The 22087-nt window shown below is 41.9% G+C and overlaps 1 protein-coding gene across 2 annotated transcripts in view; it reads right to left on the reverse strand.

Moving 5' to 3' along the window:
* The window catches only part of CCDC88C (coiled-coil and HOOK domain protein 88C), an 86632-nt gene that overhangs the window by 60880 nt on the left and 3665 nt on the right, over positions 1-22087 (reverse strand). For both annotated transcript variants that reach the window (XM_031593092.2, XM_031593091.2), the window contains exon 3: positions 18133-18241. In XM_031593092.2, coding sequence (XP_031448952.2) covers positions 18133-18241 — 109 coding nt within the window. The remainder of the gene's footprint in view (positions 1-18132; positions 18242-22087) is intronic.

Here is a 22087-nt window from a genome sequence, read left to right on the forward strand (position 1 = left end):
TCCCCTTTGGAGGGAAGAGTTATCTATGTGGATCAAATAAATACACTTGTGTGCAGTAGACAGGGGCTACTCAGAGCTTCCTGCCAGTAAGCTGCATCTCAGCAAGAGCTGGGCTAGGCAGAACACAGCAGCGAGGCTGTGCTCCAGCAGAGAGGATTCAGCCATTCATCTTCCACACAAAATTAAGTCACCTTCAAAGTTCTATTTCACATGCGTGCAAGGCAGGAAAACATTAGAAATTAACATCAAAAACTCACTAAACCACAACATTTCCACAGCTGAAGTAACAGTTAATGTCACAGAACAACAAAGAACTGCGTAACTGCAGAGCAGAGGGATGTTCTGACTCAAGGAAAAAAAATAGCTGATCAAAAGAGGAAAAAAGAAAGGTGAAAGTCACCTTCAACAGCTGCCACAATTTCACAGAATCATTGATCACTTGAGTTGACCTTACAGGTCATCTAGTCCAACTCCCCTGCAATGCACAGGGACACCCGCAGCTAGATCAGGTTGCTCAGAGCCCCATCCAGCCTGACCTCGAATGCCTCCAAGGATGGGGCACCATTATCCCTGTGGGCAACTTGTTTCAGTGCTTCACAACTCTTACCATTAAAAACAAAACAAAAAAGAAAACTTTTGCCCTTTTGCCTTATATCCACTTCAAATATCTCTGTTTTAGTTTGAAACCATATTCCTAATCTGTGCATGTTTGGTAGTTGTTTGTTATTCTAGTCATATAGGTCCTCGTGGATATGAAAGTCTCCCATTGTGAAACCAAATATGAACAGATCAGAAAAAGTGAAGCCCATTCTGAAGAATGTGAAATCTGAATTTCCCAGACAAGCAAAATGAGGCAGAAAGAATTTCAGCAGCTGCAAAAAACTGAGATGCAAAGGATGTGTGCAGTGGTTTGAATGCAATTTCAAGAAGTCTATGGTAAAACAGACAACTGCTTCCACAAACACACTGAGCTGATCACAGGACCAGACCACCCTGCTTCTTTAGGAATTCCACAATAACAAAAATAAAACAAAAATAGATTAAGCAGACAAACATCAAGATTTTTTATGTGATTGCATTAAAAATTAAAAAAAAACTAGAATAATCCCAAACCAGCTGCCTTAACACAGTTGAATGCTGCATGTTAAAAATCACACTTCCCAAGCTTTCCAGTGACTGCTGCAAGAAGAATAAAGAAATAACACACATTCTACCTATGCAGACACAAGCTGCTTCTGACTGGGCTTAGCCCTGGCATATCACAAGGACAGAATTACACTGACACATTAACCTGTCAAGTGTGGCTGTGCATGTATATCCAGTCGCAAGCCAGTGGGTCTGTATCTTAGTCTCACCCACTGTGTGCAGAAGAGGAAACAGCCAATGCTCAAAGCATCCCTTGTGTGGGGTCGTTAGGCTAAGTTCACTTACTAGTGGTAATCCAGCCTGTGCATTCAGACACACGACTGTGTGTTCTGCTAACACCCTCAAGAGAAGTCTTGCCAGTCCGTAACAGTGCTCTTTAGGTATCTGAAGAAACTGATAAGCCCCAGCTAATACAATCTGTGTAATCTACTGTGAACTGTGCAGATAACTCATAACAGTTATTACTTAGCTCTGCAGATCTCTGCTCTTTTTACTTCCCCACCAGCCGCACACCAGGCCTCCAAATGAGGTGCTCTTTCACAACAGGACTAGCACACAACTCAGGCTATGCTAAGCAGAAACTGTTTCTTTCTGATGGAGAAAAACAAAGTTATTCCTATGTCTTTAATTTCTCGCTTCACTTTTGTCTTACCAGTAATTGCTGGTGGCGATGGCACAATGAATGCTTGCAATGCTCTATGAACACCTGTGATACCATGAGAAAATGCAAAGAGTGTGGACACATCTTAGAAGATATTGTCTTTTTGCCATCTGTCATAGAAACAGCAGTAAGCAGTACCACTATGTCATTATTAACATCCAGGGAAGATTCTGCTTCCATTAGGCCGGTCTTAAGGCTGCTGACTACTGAGTCTTCCATATCAACAAAAGACAATTTCCTCTCAAGCTGTGATGCTAGGATTTTCCTGAAAAAACAAGCTCATACAACAGCATCTGTAACGGAAACAGGACTTTCAAGATATCACACTTACTGAGACAAAGCTTAAACACAATAAAACATTTCAAAAAACTCCTAAACACAGCACAAAACACAAGTTATAAACAGAAAAAAACACAACAGAGCAGGTCAAAATGTGTGCTACCAAAACCCTTTTGTATTACAGAGTCATTTTTCAGTTATCCTTCTTAATCTTCAGACTCCCTTAATGCCACATCAAGGTGGCATGCATGCATGTTTCTAGGCAATTCCCAAGCTCTCTCACATGTGGAGCCCTTACTTAAATCAGCAGAGCTCAGGTTTACTCTTTAAGCAACATAATCAACAGAAACACAAGATGATGGATCGAGTGACTGGTGGAAGGCAAGCGCAAGATCACAAACAACAGAAGTGCAGCCCTGTGAAAGACAAGGAGGGGAAGGTAAGCCCCTGAAAGAATGCTTCAGGCAAAAGTGACTCAAGCCCAGGCTGCAGAGAGCAGGATCCACCTTCGAGCACAGAGGCTACATTATAGTGTAAGAGTTACTGGAAAATTAAGGCATGGGTTACACTAAAGTTTATATTGCAGTGGATCTGAACCCAGCAGTATTCAGTGTGCTCCTTGGTAGTCCAGAGAAAGTACAGCTTCTAGAGGCAGCTTGAGATGAAATTCTAAGGGGCACTACACTCAGAGATAAGCACAAGCAGAATTTTGGCAGCGCAGAGCAGGTTTACACCCTTCACCTCAGTGAAGCACAAAACTTCTTTGGCAAAAAGATTCATCTGTAACAGAGAAATGAGCAACGCTGGGTCCATTCTGAACTCCAAAAATATTGACCATGTTAAGTGGTTGAGTAAGGATTCTTTTGATCTGGTTTACAAACAGCTTTTCACATAACTTAATAAAACTGCTCTGCATCATTGTTTAAATACACTTCAGCAAAGGCATTGAGTTACTTGGACAAACCTGTTTTTTGCTGAGAGCATCGTGAATTGGCTGAGTGATGAATGGCTGCTCAGAAATTGGAGCTCTATGGGAATTAATGCAGCCACTCACCAGAAGAAATGCCACAGTAAAACAATTTGCACTCTTCAACCTACACTAAGAGTCAATACTTTGGAGACAGGCATATTAAGTAATAGGTTGACTTCTCAGTGCACAGAAAACATGCAGGTGGTGCTAGTTTTAAAGGAAGAAAGCAGATGCTTACAGTCCATTGAACATAAAGAAAATCCAGTAATTACAGTGTGGTACCCAAACGCAGACACAGACGCTCTGGCACCTTCGTAGCACCAGCCCAATTCACCACTCTTCCAAATCTCAGCATAAGCAGTAGCCATTTGCTATCTCCACAGCAGTAAGATGCATGGTAAATGCAGGGTCCTACAATCAGGCACTGAAGTCTGAACTTGTGACCTTCAAGCTAAGAACATTCTATTGATAGTGTAAATATGCAGAAGATGTGCTGGGTCTACAGAATTTACCACTGAAAATTAATGCACGATAATAAATATACAGAATTCCCCTGAATTAATCTTAATCTACACCACTGTCAATTTCTAAACAGCACTACAAAAACAGCCATAACTGAAACTAAAATGAGCATTTGCTGCATTTTAGATCAGTAGATACATGATTCCCTGTGCATTCTGACTGAAAGCTATTCTCATGACATAGAGGCAGCAGTCCTTTTGAAGCCAGCTCTACACAATGTAGGCAGGAACTAAGCAAACTTCTTCAAATGGTGCTGCCAACTCAGTTCAGCTCCAAGCTGCACAACTCCTGCTGTTCCAAGCTCCTGCGAGCAGACTGCTGATGCCATCAGGTTGTAGGGCAGGTTTTGGATACATGAGCAGGAATGCAAATGAAACCTGCCTGCTGATTACATTATATAAAATTTCACACCACACCGAAAGAAAGAGACACTTGACCAGCTACTCATTCCTTTGTCCAGTAGAGAGGCAATATCTTCTGGTACACACTTGAGTGAATGTGTATGTTACACTATGTGTTTCATTGGACTCCATTCACAGCTTTACCTCTATACTGGAGATTTGGATTAGCTGGGGAGAGCAAATAAGATCAGCTCTGAAGGCACTTTTATTCCAACACAACACTCTGGTTTTACAAGGTAGGAGTATAGCCGTATAGTAATTGTTGCTCAGCAATGACAGACAAGTACTGGAGTCCCTTAGGGATAGCTAGAACAAAGATTCTGCTCTGGGAGGAAGCTGAGGGGAGTGGTTTTGTGGATGCATTTCTCTTTAAAAGAAAAAAAAGATTAGCTCCCCACATATTAACACTTCCCAATTTACACTGTTGTAATTCAGGGGGGTTGGAGATTCATGATCCTTGAGGTCCCTTCCAAACCTGGCAATTCTGTGATTCTGTGATTCTGTGAATTCCAATGGCCAAGGAAGCTAAACTCTTAAGAGCTATCTGTGAAATTCTTCATTTCTTTTTCAGCAAAGGAAAAGTAAGCAAGGGTCACTGTATCTGGCAGCAGCTAAGTCAGCATACACCTCACTCCACACATGCCTACTCTCAGATGACACGTGGGTGAAAGAAGGGTACACGAGGGACCCATGCAGGAGAAAGCTTTGCACTGTCCCCCAAATAGGTTCTTCATTAAATGCTTTAGGAAGCCTTTGTTGCACGCAAGTACAGCCTCCTTGCTGTCTCCTTGTAGCATCGCAGATGCAAGCCCCTTAATTGCATCGTTGGTATGCAGAAGGTCTGAAATCTTCACAAAAAGATGACATGAAAGGCTTGGCTTGTTGGTCATAAACATGGACATTAGTCTTTCCTTGGGGAATGGTCAGTACAGAAATCAGATGTTCAGAATATATTCCTGCCCATACAGTTCAAAGCAATGAATAATGCACTTTGGAAAAGAGCAACAAAAACACAATAGTGCAGTGAAGCACACATCATATTAAGCAAGTAACAGGTGGTGACTAAAAATGCATTTTTAATGAGCACCTCTTAATGAATGCACACAATGCAAAGTGGTTTCCAATGCTTTGAAACACACCACTCCTTAGTGCAAATTAAAGATGTCTCAGTTACACAGAACTAGATGTGTAAGCTCTTTAGTTTATCTTCAGACACCTCATGGTTTTATTTATTTTTAAAAAATACATTTAGCAGCCAAAGCTGAAATTCTGTACTCTTAATACTTATAGATTCTTTAATTAACACTAGGTAAATCTGCAGCTAATGCTAAAACACACTTTGATGTGTGTATGCATCTGCTTCATCAGATGCACTATTCTTCACATGCATACAATTAAGTGAAGGCAGCAGCCCAGCAGTTGGTGGGAGAGACAGTGTTTGAATCCCAAAGCCCAGACAGGCACGAACCATGGATTCATAGCAGTTCTTCCAAGTGAATCACCGTGCTCCCAAGCTGTTCCTGAACTCATCCACGGGAAGTCCCAGGACAAGAGTTAGACACTACTCTATAGCAGGAGATGTTCCAGTACTACAGAGTGCTGAAGTATCAGGCAAGCCATTTCACTACTGTTACCTGTCCACTCAAGAGGGAGCAAAGAACAATCATTTATGCTATTTAAAAAGCAATACTGGTCACTGGACTGTGCCACAACAGAAGTCTCAGAAATTTCAGGCAGTTAATAGTCAGGAAATCAGACTTTGTTATCAGAACTATAGCATAATCAAATATGCTCAGCTCAACTGCATCCTGTTCTGTCTCAAAAGAAGAGCCATATCTCAAGGACTGAGGCAGCAGTTTAAGTAGTTACTCCAGTCTGAATCTTCCTGCATGAAGATGAGTATTACAGAAGAAAAAAAGCATGTTTCTCATCTCCTAAGTGAGGATGTCTTGTTAATCTCTGAGATGATATATTCCTCGTATTTCAGTCACCACTTTAAAGCCCTGATTCATACAGAGACTTAAGGGCACACAGCAGGTTATTACTTCAGCAGGTTGCTTGTTTCTACCATACATAATACTCCTTGTAATTCTTAACTGCTTTCCCCCTTGAGGGCATACAGCATATGCTTTGGGATGAGAACTGGAACAGACTTGCTCTGAATCTCAAAGGAAAATTAATGACTTCTCATTAAAAAGGTGAGAGGTAGCAGTTAAACTCTTCCCTCTCCTATTTCATCTTTCAGGAAGATAATTCTTTTTCAAGAAGTGTTATTTTTTGTTTAGTAACTGTTCGGACAATCGTTAAAAAACAAAAAATGCTCATCTCTGTAAACAGATCATTTTAGGTCTCTACTGCATTAGTCAGCCTGGTTCTGTTAACCACAAACTTCTTTGGCTTCTTAAGTGCCAGGAAATCAGTTTGCTCAATTCATCGTATCTGATAGAGCAGCAGCATGTGCCAAAAAGGCAGAACTCAAAAGGGTCTGTATCACAGAGTAGATGGTAGTTAAACAAACAGAGCTCAAACTGTCACAAAAACCTCCTCCCTCTCCCCATCCTCACAACTGTATGTTTAGTGAGAAGACCTCAGCAAACACTTTAAGATCCAAATTCTACCTTTTTATGAACATGCAACTTCTTTAAGGCTTTAATATCTGCCCCAAAGTATAAAAACCCTTCACATCCTTCCCTAACTTAAGGCAAGGTGTCTTACATTAGCCTGCCAGATATCTACAGTACAAGTTATGCTAAGCTATGAAACTTATTACATCTATGTGTGTAGGGAGAAGCTGCCTGGCTGAATCAGCTGACCAAAACTGCAGTCCCAAACAGCATTCCCTGGGGAAGAAAGTTTGTCACTCTGCATGGCCCTATTCACTGTAGAAATTAAAGCTATTAAATGCAAGGCTACTCAAGGGGACTTTCCTTTTGTGCTGCAAAACAGCAGGACACCAGCACAGACAGCAGAAACCTCACCTGGCCTCGAGGCACCCTGGGCATAAGCCCTTATCTGAGAACATGTTCAGACCCAGCAGGCTGTTCCAGCAAGGGGTCACTGCTCCTGAAGACCAGTTCCCTGTTGCCTTACGTCACACACCCTGATTTGGAAGTGTTGGACACCCACCACAATGGCAGCATATCCAACTGATGGAGAGATCTTACAACTTGGCGGCAAACTGAAGGCTTGTGCTTCAAGAATCTGAAGTTTGGGAAGCTGTGTGCTTTAGGCAAGTCAGACACAGTCATTATCAATGAAGCAGGAATTTCAAAGTTATTAGCCTGATATTTGTCATGCACTCTCAGTAAAGAGATCCTACCATAGGTTTTCTACTTCTTTTTGCTTCCATAACACATAAAAAGGGTTAAAAAATCCCCAAATGAAGCCATACAAATGTATTTCTACTCATTTATAAGCAAATCAAATGAACTTCAAGAGATTTTTCCCTTATAAATGGGTGGCAGAGCACACAGCTCACCACAAAGGCTGTGTGCAGTTCAGTTTGCATGTCACAGAAGCAGCTGGCTGTGCCAGCTCAGCCCTCAGATGAGCACGTCTCTTACCAGCAGGCTGGGCAGAAGCCTCCAAAGCCAAGACAGGATGGGACCTTCTGCAGGCATTCACATGGTTGCTATAAACACTGCAAGTCTCCAAGTACTGATAAAGTGCGATGAAGCCCTTGACACTGGTAAGGGCTGTGATATGCTGTCAAGGAGAAGAGCCAAAACAAGCCATGATCTGGCAGCCAGCTCTGATTTCACAATGTCCAAGGGTATCAGAGCAAAACCACCCATCCAGCCAAGCATCTCGAACTGCATAGTCAGTACTGCCTATAATCAGGTCCCACACCATGAAAAGGAACTACAAGTGAACTGAGGTTTACAAAATGAGGCCAAAGTGCTGTTGCATCTTATTGAGAAGTCTTCAAGCAATAAAAAATTATTTGAAATCTGAGTCCCTCAATTGCATAGCATTTACACCCAGCAATTTATAAAGAGAAAGATTTGTGCAAAAAATGGAGCTCAAAATCGCCTTCCCAACTCAAGATGTTGGCTCAGGCTACAAAGCAAACATGTACTGGAAGAAATGCAGAGCAGTTCACTCAAGCTTGAGAATTAAAACGGAGCACTCCAGTTGCATTTCTTCTGCATGACTGGAATCCAGGAGCCAGAGTTAAGCACCAGAGCACTGAAGTGTAAGCAAGGGTTTTAATAAAGGCAGCTTTTGTGGTCCCCCACTACCAGCTCCTACTTTCTGCAAGTACAACTATTAAAAGCAATCCACATGCTGTTCAGAGAAGCATTTGTCTCAAATCTTACAAGCAAAGACAGAAAGCAATACTGACACAATTTTTTCAAATTAAAAAAAAAAACCACACAGCGATTGTTCTTGTTTTTCTCTCTTCTTGAAAGAAAAATATATTCAGGAAGTGAAATAAAGACATGTATAATACTGACTGATCCACATCTGGAGAAATTATCCTTCTAATACACATAGCAACTCCGTATTTAGTATCAAAATTAAATTCACCCCTTCCCAGTATATGATGGCAAATGTTTATCCTCCTTTGGGACTCCCACCACTCAGTTTTCCTGTTAACACAGCTGCTCCAAAATAAACCAAGCATTAACCTCAGTGCAACACTCCCCTCTTCCTTGAGCACACCAAACAAACAGGTACTTCTGCATAGCAAATTGATGTTGCATTCCTTTATAGATACCTTTCCAGTGGATTTTCTACATACAGGATCACATTTAGAAGTAATAATAACAACTCTAGGGTGCCACAGAGAACTTCTCTTGCTTCTAAACCTTAAAGCAAATAAATCAGGCCTTCTTACAATAAGTTCTTTAATGCTAGGTAACTAAATGGGACATCTTTTTAATAGATGAAGAGCATCACCTATGTAATTTTTTTTTTAATTTTTTTTTAAATGTTAAATATCCCAAGATACTTAAACAGAATTAACATTGCTCTCTGTAGAGACCAGGAGTCTTCCCCACTGTCCCCAAGGAGCAGATGCCTGTCACTTCTTCCGTCACCTAGCAGGCTCTTAACGATGTCACTGAGTCTAAAAAAGAAAATAATAAACATCTAGAGACTTTTAATAATGCTAACTATGAAAGAGGACAGACAGTGACAGCTCCACAGGGACCTTCGGTCTGCTGAGCAGGTTTTTATTTAGGCACTTTCAGTGGCCATGTGAGAACCCAGCAGAATGTAAAAGCTTAACTCTCCTTCAGTTCCATCTCTTAATCATCATGTGAAACAGGAGAGGAACCAGCTCTCACACAGCTTACATTCAAACAGCCCACCTAAAGAGCTGTTAAAAAAAACCAACACACAACAAACCAGTGCACACAATCTGCTTTATCTGCTCCTTAGAGAGTTTGCAAAGAAAGGATTTTAAAAAAAGAAAACAGCATAACTTGCATAGGGAAGTTGCATGCATCACTCAGTGACAGTATTTTGATTTCAGTGCATTCATAACCAAGCACCTTTAATTTATGCTGTCATAAAGACTATACCCTGCATAAAGTACAAAAGGCACCCTTTGCTGAGGTTTGCCTTCAGTGAGGTAACAAGCAGCCTACAGCTGCCTCCTGCACCCAGTTCTGCTCCTGCCTGGGAGCCAGGATCCCTGCAGGACAGATGCAGCACTCCACACCTACTCCTATGCCCTACAGCACTCAACTGCCAGAAGTACCAGGGGTCAGAATAAAGCTCCAGCAGACCTTTATGATGCAGCCCACATTTTGTTTCCAAAGTAAATACAACTCCACACTTGGATACGATGCTTCAGTTTCAGAAATGAATGAGAAATCTCAATCGCTTCTTCAAAGAGGCTGATAAATGCTGCTTTAGAAGATATCCCAAGCATCACCTCAGATTAAAACACCATGGAAGTATTGTTTACAGACCTAAAATAAATAAATAAGACTCATTACCAAAACCAGTGTGTGGGAATGTGAGCTTGTAACAACAGCTACTGAACACAAAGCCCAGGTCTGCTAGACAAGATGCGCAGCGATGACCTCTGCTCATCTGGGTCAAAGACTCTCCAAAAGGGACAGGAACAACCCTCCACACCAAGCCTTGAGCCAGACTCAGCACTGTGAGGGAGCAAGACTAGTGTCAATCCAGCGTGCTACAACCTGGCACATGAGAATCTCAAGGAAAGTCACCCTGGATTAAAGAATAGTTTTCAGACAATGTGCAAAAAAAAAAAAAAAACCTTTATTTGAAAGCTGCCATTAAACAGTAGAAGTCTTTTAAGGAACTACCGTGCAATTAGAGGACTTGCCTGCAATCACATTTCACATTTTTGTACAATTTCTTGCCTGCCTCTCTCTGTATACACACAAAAATGACACAATCCATTAATGAAACAAAAACAAAGTCATCTTGAATTTTCACTTATTTTTTTAGCAAAAATGAATCTCAAACTTACTACCAACCCTAAGTGGCATGCAGCCCATTTTCCAACACATCTGAAACTGGAGGCCTCTGCAAGAACTCACTTATCTCCTTAGCTAACACAAAATGGGACATCTGCCCAGAATTTAGGCAGAGGCTTCATAAACAGTGCCGTATGGGACCAAATAGCTACTCCACTGCAAAATTCTTACAGATGGCCTCTGCTCAACTCTGCCCCTGTGCTTATGCCTCTGCAATCCTCGGTCCCTTAGCTGATAGTCACCTTAATCTCCCTACAAGCCTGCAAAGATGCATAAAAACCATGTGGAGCAGGACAAGAGGCAGCTTGTGCCAGTAGTTCACACCTTCCTTTGTCACCCAGCCTCCACTAACACATTTGCATTTTTGACACACAGCCTTTGATTAACAGCAACGCTCCAAAGCCTACTCGTGAACCCTGCCCCACTGCTCTGACCACTGCACAAACACGTTTTTATTTTAGGATGCTGCTCTTCTTTTGGCTGGGCTTCATTTATCTACACTGTGAACTCACGCCTCTCTAGCTTATTAGAAAAAAAACAAAAACAAAGCTGCACAGACACACGCCAGCCTGTTCTGCCCTTTCCCAAATTCCTGTTCCAGGAAACAGGCCTCAGATTGACAGTAGTTTTGAGTCACCTATTTCAGCTTCTCTCTCACTGAAGTGCCTGATAACAGGCCTGCATGACAGATGCTCCATCCCTGGAAGTGTTCAACACCCAGTTGAATGGGACGTTGGGCAACCTGGCCTAGTATCAGAACTGGAGATTGGTGGCCCTGCCTGCAGCAGGGGGTTTGGAGCTTGATCCTTGGGGTCCCTTTCAATCCAATCCAAGTATTCTATGATACTATACAATAGATGATACCATCTTTCTGATTGTTCTGGCATTCTGCTTGCAGAAGAGCAGTACCACTGTCCCCAGGCGAGGGACTAAGCAGAGGCCAACACCAGCTCAGCACCCCAAAAATGCCCACATCACACCACAGCCAGCATCTCACTGACTGGCACCCATCGCCATGATAGCAGCACATCCTCACAGTGCCAGCCTCATACCTGGCCTTCGCGTATCATGACCACAGTGCTGCAGAACCGTACACACAACCAAAAATATTTTGGTCAATGCAGAACCAGGGAGGCCTCTTAATGCTAAGTACTGAATAAATACATATAGAAAGCTACTCTACCTATGATACATTCAAACTAACCAGTGAAATTTAGTGAGAGGTAGAAAAAAACATCAAGTTGATAACATCACACTCCAGGTCACACTGATGACAAAGCAGCATTTCCTGAGTAAGGCCCACAGCATCATTGAGACACTGAACATCTCTGCGATAACATCTTAGCGTGACAGGCAAGTCAGTACTAACTTATTTACTGTACAGCTGTTAAAAAAAAGAGCCTCAGCAGTTGATTAATGTGTTTCTATGTGCAGCTGCCAAAACTGGGCCACAAAAGCTGTGTAGCTTTGGTAGGTGCAACAAGACAGTTCCCAGACATAACGCAGAAACAAGTCAGGAGTCTGTATGAATACAGCTCATACAACCACACAGCAAAGGGAAAGAACACACACACACACGAGTGCATAAGATCAGTCAAGCATCTGAATTAGAAAGTGCTTATCTGTAGAAGCTTTTGATGTCTTGCTCTTGACACTGTTAATAATCTTGGAATTTAAAGCTCTAGATGATGTAAGGCTCCTCCCACCATTGCCAAGCTGCTAAATTAAAAGTTCTAGAGAACAGGAATTAAAAAAAAAGAAGCCACCCGCACATACTGTATTTTGACATATCAATAGGCAACAATAGCAAAAATATAAATTTAGTTCTATCATCTAACTCAGTAGGCTACTGTATACAAATTCCCCTCCCCCCCCCTCAGAGAGAGAAATGCTTTCCCACTTCAGAAAATGTACTTTTAAGTGTATTTCTAGCATTTTCATGTTTACTTTGCTAAGGAGTGGATTCCTAGGCCACTAGAATTAGCAGGCCTAACAGGGAAAGATTTTAACACAGAGAAAAGGACATTCTACTTCCAGAACTTTATTTATAGCTCAAATACAGTTGCCAGTTCACAACTTGTGCCCAAATCTGGAGCTTGAAGTTCAAATTCATGCCCGCAATCCAGCCAAGAGCTCCCAACCTGACTCAATGCTCCAAATACAGAAGCAGGCATTGTTTATCCACCTCAAAGCCACTGGCATTTCAAGACCCCAGCTGAACCACAGGGAGAAGCAGTTTTGGCCCCAGCTTGAAGACAGAAGTAGCTCTTCCATGGAAGACCCAGTCTCAGCACTACTGCAGCCCCAGTGTCAGAGCTCACAGCAACAGCCATCTCACAGGCCACTAACTCCATTTAATTCATCATCACAATATGACACTTAATTGATAAGAAGTCCTGCTGCTTGTACTTTGTCTGCTCCACGTTGGCAAAGTAAAAGCAGACTGAGAAACATGAAGTGTGCCTTGCTTTTCAAGACCTCCTTCTTCACTATTACCTGAGCTCAGCTACATGAGCTTAGGTGGAGCAGGTAGGAATTGAGGTGATATGAAGTCCTTAAAAGCTCAGTAAATGGCTCCATATTTACTCTTCCACACCCTAACTTTAATAAAAACGCTAAGGAATGAGAGTTTTTTATTGCAACTGCACAAACCACATAGTCATAACTCATTTTAGAGCTCACATAAATAGATTTTTTTTTAAATGAAGACATATTTCCATCTGTTTTAGAAACATGAGGTGATTTGCAAAGTATTCCGTGGCCACAGCTGAAGAACTACAGGCAAAACACAGCCGTGACCACACCACGGCACTTCTTCCCACAGCATTGCTCATCCACATACTCCTGATGCGGCCACAGCACCCATGCTGGGACTAGCCAACAGATGATAACGTTCTTTCTTAATCCTCTCCAACAACCTCAAAATTTTACATAAGTTGTAGGAATTTTTTGCTTAAGAATGCAGTATATACAGCTGGAATGGTTAGTGGCATTTTTGAAGGTTAAGAAACTAGCTGACATCAAAACAAATTATTTTATTAATTTAGTTTTTTGGGGGTCGTTTTTGTTTGTTTTTAATAAGCTGCTACCAAAGCAATTGTTAGCTCCTTAAACTTCTGAATCCAACAACTGACAGGAGCAGAGGATGCACAAGGCCACTGTGAGCTTCCTCCACCTGCCTGCCTTTAGGCCCTTCCAAACCCCTCATCTGAGAGTGCTCTCCGAGCTCTGCAGAGATTTGGGCAGCTCTTCACACAAGGACATTCCAAGTGACAGCATCTACAGGATTTACATACTCTCTGTAGCACGGCAAAGCCATGTTTTCTAACTTCTCCCCTCCACTGATGGAAACAATCATAGGCTGTTGTAGCTTATAACGTTTTAAAAACAAACAAACCCTATCAACACCCACTGCCAGAAACAAGAACTGTTGCAGGCCACTGTGAAGACAGCTGCCACAGCTGGGATTAATCACCTCTCTGAAAAGAAACAGAAGGTGCCAGAGCAATTAAGGGCCATAACAACACACTGTGAACCTTATGAACCTGGGTCAAGCATGTTTATTCCTGTGAAGTCAAACATTGTTAGGTCTTCCGATTCTTGCACCTGAACTGTTTTCAAGCTAACTGGAGTAGCAGCTGATTTTCAGTAAAGCTCACAACACTACCAAGAGAAGAGAGTGTTCAGGAATAGTAAGATAAATTCACCTCTGTTACACTGGGCTACCCATTGCTGGCATGCAGACTGACATTCCCAACTGTGCCAGCATGACAAGGCAGCAGACCACAGCTTGAGGTCAGCCAGACCCATGAACACAGGTTAACTGCAGTACATGGGGAAGATTTCACCCTTGGACAAGCACGCACATCAACCCCAGTGAGAAGTGGGCAAGCATTCCTCCCCCAGTACTCTCCATTCTCTATCAATCCCTTTAATCAACATCCTCACTGCAATCACTGCACTAGGCAGCGGCTGATTCTCACTGTACCAAGCCACATCATATAAAACCATTCTGAATTTCAGTTTAAAGACAGCCAAGTATATGAACTCAGTCTGAACAAGAGGAGACATTGTGTCATACAATGAGCAACAAACACATTCTGCCTTGCTCAGCCCTTTGTTAAGATATGGCACCAACTCCAGAAGTTTTATGACCCACCATTTCTCCAGCAAAATGGGGCTGAAACAGTTATTAAATGCAGCTAATGACAGATTCCTTTGAATGCTCAAGAAATCCCACAGCAAGATGAGTCATTTGCCTTGCTTCCAAAGCAGAGGCCCTCACCCCAGGAACAGACCTGCAGAGGTACAACTGCTCAGACAGCACAGAACACAGAAATGTCTGCCTGCTACCAGAAGTAACCACTCTTACATGCCCAATTACTTATGTAATAAATAATATACAACTAAAAATATATGTATAAAATAACCATAGCAACCGAAGTTGTCTCTCATTTTAAGTAAGTCTTTAACATTTTTATTCATAGCTATCCACAATCAAGTTTTGAGAAGGTGAAAGTTGGGAAGGTAGCTCTTCAGGAATTTGTCAGAAAATTCAGTTAGCAAACTTCTGAAAACGAGACATTATCTGAACTGAAAAAAGGCTTCTTCGTGGCCATTATGTCACCTGAAGGGTCACCTAGCTTCTGAATATCAGATTTATTTTTAGTAGCTTTTAAGTCACCTTTCTCAGACACATGGATTCCAGTAACACAAATCCATGCCATATCCTTGACTGTTCCTGCGTAACACACAGAGGGGCCATTATTCTATCATACCTACTAGCATTCCTCTGTAAAGCATGAGGAGACTCAGCCTATCAAATTCACTAAGCTATAATCTTGACTTGGGCCCATCCAGTGAAAGGGAATGTGAAGTGTCAAGACCAATGATGTATTTTTAGAGCTTTTGTTTCCCTTGAGGAAGCAGCAGATTCTGTTCCTATTGTTTGTCGGAAACTTTCCCCTCCCACTGCCAGCCTGCAACCAAAATCCAGACTGCGTGTTCCGTCAGTAGGACACTACCCTCACCTCAACTATTGTATCAGTATTGCTGCAAGCAACACCTACAACTTCAAGCTATTTGAAAAAAAACATAAATCAATATAAATATCAACAGCAGGCCTAGCAATACTTACACAGTGCTCCAAAAAGTAATGCCAGTTATTTTATTACATTGGCCCACAACATCAGAGGAGGATGTTGGTGGTATGGCAACAAGGCTGAACCTTCCCACTAGTATTCTCTTACATGTTGCCATGTGACACAAGGCAGCAGAGGAGCTCATGACAGAATGCTGTATGACATCAAAGTGTGGATGTGAGCAGTGTATGCTGCATTTCAGCAGAAGTAACATGAAAGACAAGCCACATTCCAGACAGCCATGCAGATTTTTACAAACATAGCATGCAGGCTCTTGTCCATAGCTGGAAAAAAGCCACAAGAGCTCACAGTGGTGACTATGTTGAAAAATAGCCTTTCGCAGCTCAGAATTTGCTCTATTAAATAGCATTTTTGTGCTCTTTTTATCTGTTGTGGTTTCCATGGAAACAAATAGGACACATTACTTTTGGACTCACCAGCGTACACTCCACACCATCCCTGTTAAACAGTTTAATTGCATGTTAAAAAAGCTCTAGCTAAAATGAACTAGTTAGCTCAGACTGTAAAACATAAAAACCTCCAAGTATCTAACACAAATACATGTACGATGCTACACTCCACCCTCAGTTACAGCACAGACAGCCTTAGCTCTTTCCACACAGCATCAAAAGAAAAGGAAACTCGGATTAACATTCAGATCTTGGATCTCTCTTGAAGATACAACTGCAACAAGGACAAATAAGTTTCTTATATTATGCTGCCATCACACAAAAAAGTTACGATATGCTGTAATCACACATTTTCAGGACCAAATGCAAAGAATGATCAATTCTCATGACTGCTGTTTACATGCATTATATATACAGTCTTCAAGCAGCAAGATTCACTGCACTTTATGTTTTCTGGGCTACAAGAGGAACACCATTACTATGTCTCCTGAGAGCCCAGACTACTGTTTTCTATTAAAAATTACGTGTTTTCACCTTCTTCAGTGGTTCCTAGCTTTATTGGATTACAATTACACAGCTCAACAGCTAGGTCAACAGGACATCAAAGAACACAGCACATGATTCTGAATCATTTCCCCTTCCCATCCCCCCACCCCCCCCCACCAAATCTGTTTTCTCTTTGCATACTATTAAAAGAGGTTAGATTATCAAGACAAGCAGTTTGCTTGAAGAAAAAGCTTTAATTTCAACACCTGAAGAATCAGACTCTCAAGACTAAATATTGCAAGGATTGGGAAGGATAGCAAGAGTCTAGTCCTGTGCACTGTCCTTAAATACAGTCCACTTTCCTTGTAGACTCTGTATACACACTTACACTGTACAGTGCATAACCAAGAAACTACTTCAGCCCCCAGTTATGCCCAAATGGAATCCCCCCCTACAAATCACAAGTCTTAGGAATGACACCACATTATATCAGCTTCTCCTGTTCTCAACCACAGAGACATGGGTCAGCTGTATTCAGAAACACATGATGTCCTCCTCCCACATTTCCAACCTTAAGTTACACCCTCAATTTTCCTAATGCAGCTGCAACTTGCTTAGGGAAGCCTGAAGCCATATGGATGACTCCTCCATGCAAATCCAGAGCAAAGAATTGGTGGCATTAAACATGGTACAGAGCAAACAGCTCTGGAAGACAATACCAGCAAAAGGCACCAGTATTACAGAGCGTTAAGTTAACTGCAGTTGTAATATGTAACTTCTCTGTATTTTGAGTACAAAAACAACACAATCTCTCTCCTGCATGTACAAAAAGGTGAAGTGTCCAGGATTAAGACATTCACAGCTTAGTTGTTTCATCCATTAAACGAGTGAGACATTTACAGGAGTATTTCAGTAGTTTTTAGTGTTTTTTTTAAGACAGGTTTATGCTACGTAACGTTCAAATCTGGCAAAAAAACACATACAAAAGGAAACAGCAGAACAGTTACTTCTCTCAGCTAGCCTAAATATACACAACAGTGTGCATACTGAAAATCTATTTAGAGTAACTGAATTCACTCCAAGGGCTTTTCAACAGAACCCAACATGTATTTAAGTCTGCAAAAGCATTCAGCTGTCACTATCCTAGTAGAGGGACACTGACGGTCAGTTCAAGGATGTTACCTGAGAAGAGTACCATTTGTGAGAAGCTGCAGTCATTTCTGCATTTAAGTCTGTTAGAGTTGAAAGTGGCCAGATCTAACAATTTGCTTAACACCTAAAAAATACAGTGTTGGAAGCCTGTCCTCAATACAAGTTTGGTTTTCCTCGTTAATATTATATAAGCCTGTGATTTTCATTTCTAGCAAACACAGTACTTCACAAGCAAATTTGGTGGCAGTCCCATTAAGAGAAAGTTATTTGTTTTAAGCAAGTCTCACATCCAAAAGCATTATTCACTGTCAGTAAATCTCCCCCCAAAACACAGAGAGCCACAACACTAGAGAAGGTATTATTATTCCTTCAGGAAAGCATGGTTGGAAGTACTTCCATACTAACACCATTTCCTCTCCATATCCTGTAGAGTTTCCACCAGGTGCTGCATTAACTGAATCGGTCAAGCAATCACCATAGATCAACGAGCAAAGAGCAGATCTTACCTGATAGTAAGTCTTAATGTTTCTGACTAAGATGGTCAGGTTTTGAACCCGAAGATAGACATCATTATTTACATGCTTGTTAACACGTTGGTTGGTTGGCCGAGGGTCTCTATGAACAGAGGAAAAAGAAAATTAATTACGTGTTTCCTTGATGTTAAAACTTAACATCTCAATAATCAACATTAGAAAGAACCTTAAAATATCTGTTAATTAAATTAATTGACACAACTGTGTGTGATACATATACATTAATTCATGATACCATAAGCTTTGCACTTACATGTAACTAAGAGATCTTATCGCATGCCACATAGGTTAATCCACACAGCAATTCTGGGCAGTTTCCCTCCTCATTTTTATTTCCCTGAGGCACAGACCGTATGTAGTTTGTGCAAATTGGACCAAAGCACTCTTTGTTAATATGAGTCTTACCTCACTCAAACAAAGGCAAGCCTAGAGAAGACTATTACAGCTCGACTTTAGGACTTCCAGCCTAGAGAAGATTATTAACACTTGATCACTGTGCAAACTGCAGAACTCTGATGTGTTATACACACCAAGGAAGCGAAGGGAAAAGGGAGCACTGAACTTTTGCTGCATCCAACTACTAGGTGTGGTTAGATTATCCTCCCTCTCATATACCCAGGGTCTCACAATTAACAGTTCTAGTTCTACTGAGACTTCATATTTTAATGAAATATTAAGACAAGTAGGCATATATTTTATGATGGAAGAAAAAAAACCTTTGTGGAGAAGTCAGGGAAAAACATCTAAAGCTTCTCTCTGATTTTAATGAAAGGAAATCAAATTGATACCTGAAGCAACTTTATTTCTCCCATTAAAAAAATACAAAAGCTGCTAATGATTAATATGAATGTACCTTCACATTCTGTGTGTATCATAACATCTTGGCAAGAAAACCTAAAAACCTTTGTCTACCAATACCATAGATCAAAGCCCAGCATTTCTCCTATAATAAAAGCTCTTATCAGCAAACGCCTACACAATTCCAACACCTGCCTCCCAGAGCCCTCCCTGCTCTGGCTGTTAATTAAGCCATTCACAGCTCTTACAGGACCAAATATTGAACTCTGGTGTTGACTAGGAAGTAAAAGGAAAAACTCGTCCAATATTTATTTTTAAAATCTATCTGCTAACGTTTACATAAGTACGCTATATTTTTACTTTTTTTTTTTTTTTTTTTTAAATGCACAATGATCCCAAAGCACCCCTCCAGACATGCAAAGACGACTGCCTTGGCAGCAGATAACATCAGGGACAGCGCTGAGGTGCCAGGGTTCAAACGAACTGATGCAGCAACCCAAATTGCCCTGATGCAAACCAGCAGGACTCTTCCCAGGCCTCACACCAGCAAAGGTTTTTGGGTAGCGCTCAGCACTGTGGCACATTAGGAAGAACAAAGAAGCGATCTTGTCAAACTTCTGGAGTAGAATCTTTAATAAAGATTTCCGCACAGTTTCTGCTGCTCAGCACCCGAAGTGCCAACGACTTCCTTTCAGTGATGCTCAGACAGCACAATGTGGAAGCCACACACACACACTGTTTGCCAGTAATGGGTCTTCAGCAACACAGCAAGCAGTGGAAATGTAAATGGCTTGTACTCAGATTACTCAGCGTCAACATCTGCTCAGTTTTACCCCCAAAGAAGCTGGATGCTTAGCCTTTTTAGGCAAACTAGGAATCTGAAGGGGGAGGGTGGCTTTCAGTAGAGAGAAGCTGGCCAAGGAGAAGGCCAAGCTGAAGTTCTCCAATCCCACATACAAGCTCTTGCTGTCACCTACAGCCAGGAAGAGAGCCTCAGCTGTCTGGCAGCAGCTGCCATACTGAACAATGGGGGGAAAAAATACTATGTTGTTGCTATTTTTTTTCTCCACACATTAACCTGTTAAAAAAAGAAAGCCTTACAGTTTCACACTAATACACCTTCATACGCGTATCGGAGGTAGCACAAAGTCATTCATGCTGAGTCTCCTCCCTAGCAGTTCCCATGGCTCAACATCCCCTTAAGGCTTTCCTTCTCTTCCCCAGAAGCTTCCTCAGCCCTGAAACCCGTTCCTTCTATCTAAAACACCACCCCACACCACCCTCCACATCCCCCCATCTTCCTTCCGCTCCTCAGACGCTGCACAGTCAGATTTCTGCTCCGCCACCCCAACCACAACTCCAGCCCCACAGCATACCAGCAGCACCACGGGAAGAAAAATAATCTGGCTAAAAATCACACAGTAAGAAGTAAATTCTGTGCTGAAAGCAGCCTCTTCTTCAAAGCACACAGAGCTGTCGGTACTGCACTCTGCATACTGAAGCATTTGTTTGGCTGGTGATATTTCCGTGAATTTTACTGGGAGAAACTCCCAGGATCACACTGAAAATTGAAGAGGGTTATTTTTTTAAAATCAGTAACCAGAGAAAGGGAAAGAATCGGTGCCTGAACGCATCAGAAAAATCCCCAACAGCAACCTCAGCGATGCGTGTTGTTCTGTTTGGTTGCTTTTGCCTCCACTGGTGATGTTTGGTCTTTCCCTCACCTACAAAAAGAAGCACAGTCTCCCTGCTTGTTAAAAACCACCTACTCCTCCCAGTATCAAAGGCATTCTGTAAATAGGACAGAGGCAGTGTGACTGAGGGCAGCCTTCCACAGACGAGAAAAAACACGCCAAGCTACCAGGAAGTCCTGGGCCTCACTGCACACACAAGCACTGCAGGTCCTCCAATCTGAATGCCTTCTTCAGCCTTTTAATAGAGGTGAAGAGGAAACCAAGGGCAGGGAAGCCGAACCATGAGCTCAAGGCACAGGGAACCGTCAGCAGCACTACCTGAACACTCACCCCCTTAAGCATCAATTAATGAAATCAAAACAAGAAAACAAGGGAAAAAATCATTTTGTTTCTAAAATTCAAAAAGACAATCCTATTTGAGCAATTCCAGACAAATAATCCAGATAAATAAGGAAGATGCCCTCAAACCTGGCCCAAGGCTCATTAACATCAGAACAGATCAGCAGCCCAGGCACACCCAGCATCCAAGCATCCATGGCCTGGACAGCAGGCACACCTCTCTCCATGGGGGGGCACAGAGTGCACTAGCCTAAGGTTAGCCTAGTTTTCTTCACTCAACTTCCTCCTCTTACTTACAGAGGGATGAATCTGCTGGATGGCTTTCTAAATTATCTGAAAAAAAATGGTAGAAAGCACACCTTGAACTGTGATTTTGTTAAACGGATATGTATCTTTAGCCTCCCACTCTGCATGCTGCTTGCTGCAAACTACAGCAGCAGCACGGCACTTGGGCTGCTCCCATCACGTGGTCCAAATTTAAGATGACAGATTGGCAGTACCATATACTGGGGCAGCTGCTGAAATTTAGAAATCCATTACTGTGAACTTAGAGGCCTTAATGCAAATCAGATGTACTCCTGAAACACACTTCTGCTTCCTGAATGCTTTAGCAGAAAAGCAGAATGTACTGTCAGTCAGAAGGATTAGGACCAATCAGTATGAAAGCACTGATGTGCCTGCACGTATGAACTCCTGCATTGTTTCCCAGATAAAACTTTTAGGAGGTGTAGATACTTGCTTGCACTCCTGGTGTCACACAACTGCAGTATAGCAGTGAGAGCAGTATATGCTGTGCCATGTGCTCTCATTAGCAGAAAGTAATATGCCACTGTCTAAAAAAAGTTCAGATTTGTCCACAGAGAAGTTCATTTACTCGACATCAATCTGCCAGAAACACAGCAGCTCAGGACACAACAGTTGCACTCTGAAGATTAACATAAGCATTTTCAATAAAGACTGTTAATTCACTACTGCAGATGTGCAACATTTAATGTGTCCTCCATGCGTGAGCAGGTTGGGGTATGCACAGGAAAAGGAAACCACTCAAAAACAACTCAAAAATAACCTTAAAAAAAAAAGGCTAAGATATAAGTGGA

Source organism: Phasianus colchicus, chromosome 5 (assembly GCF_987193195.1).
Source record: "Phasianus colchicus chromosome 5, bPhaCol1.hap1.1, whole genome shotgun sequence".
Lineage (NCBI taxonomy): Eukaryota > Metazoa > Chordata > Aves > Galliformes > Phasianidae > Phasianus > Phasianus colchicus.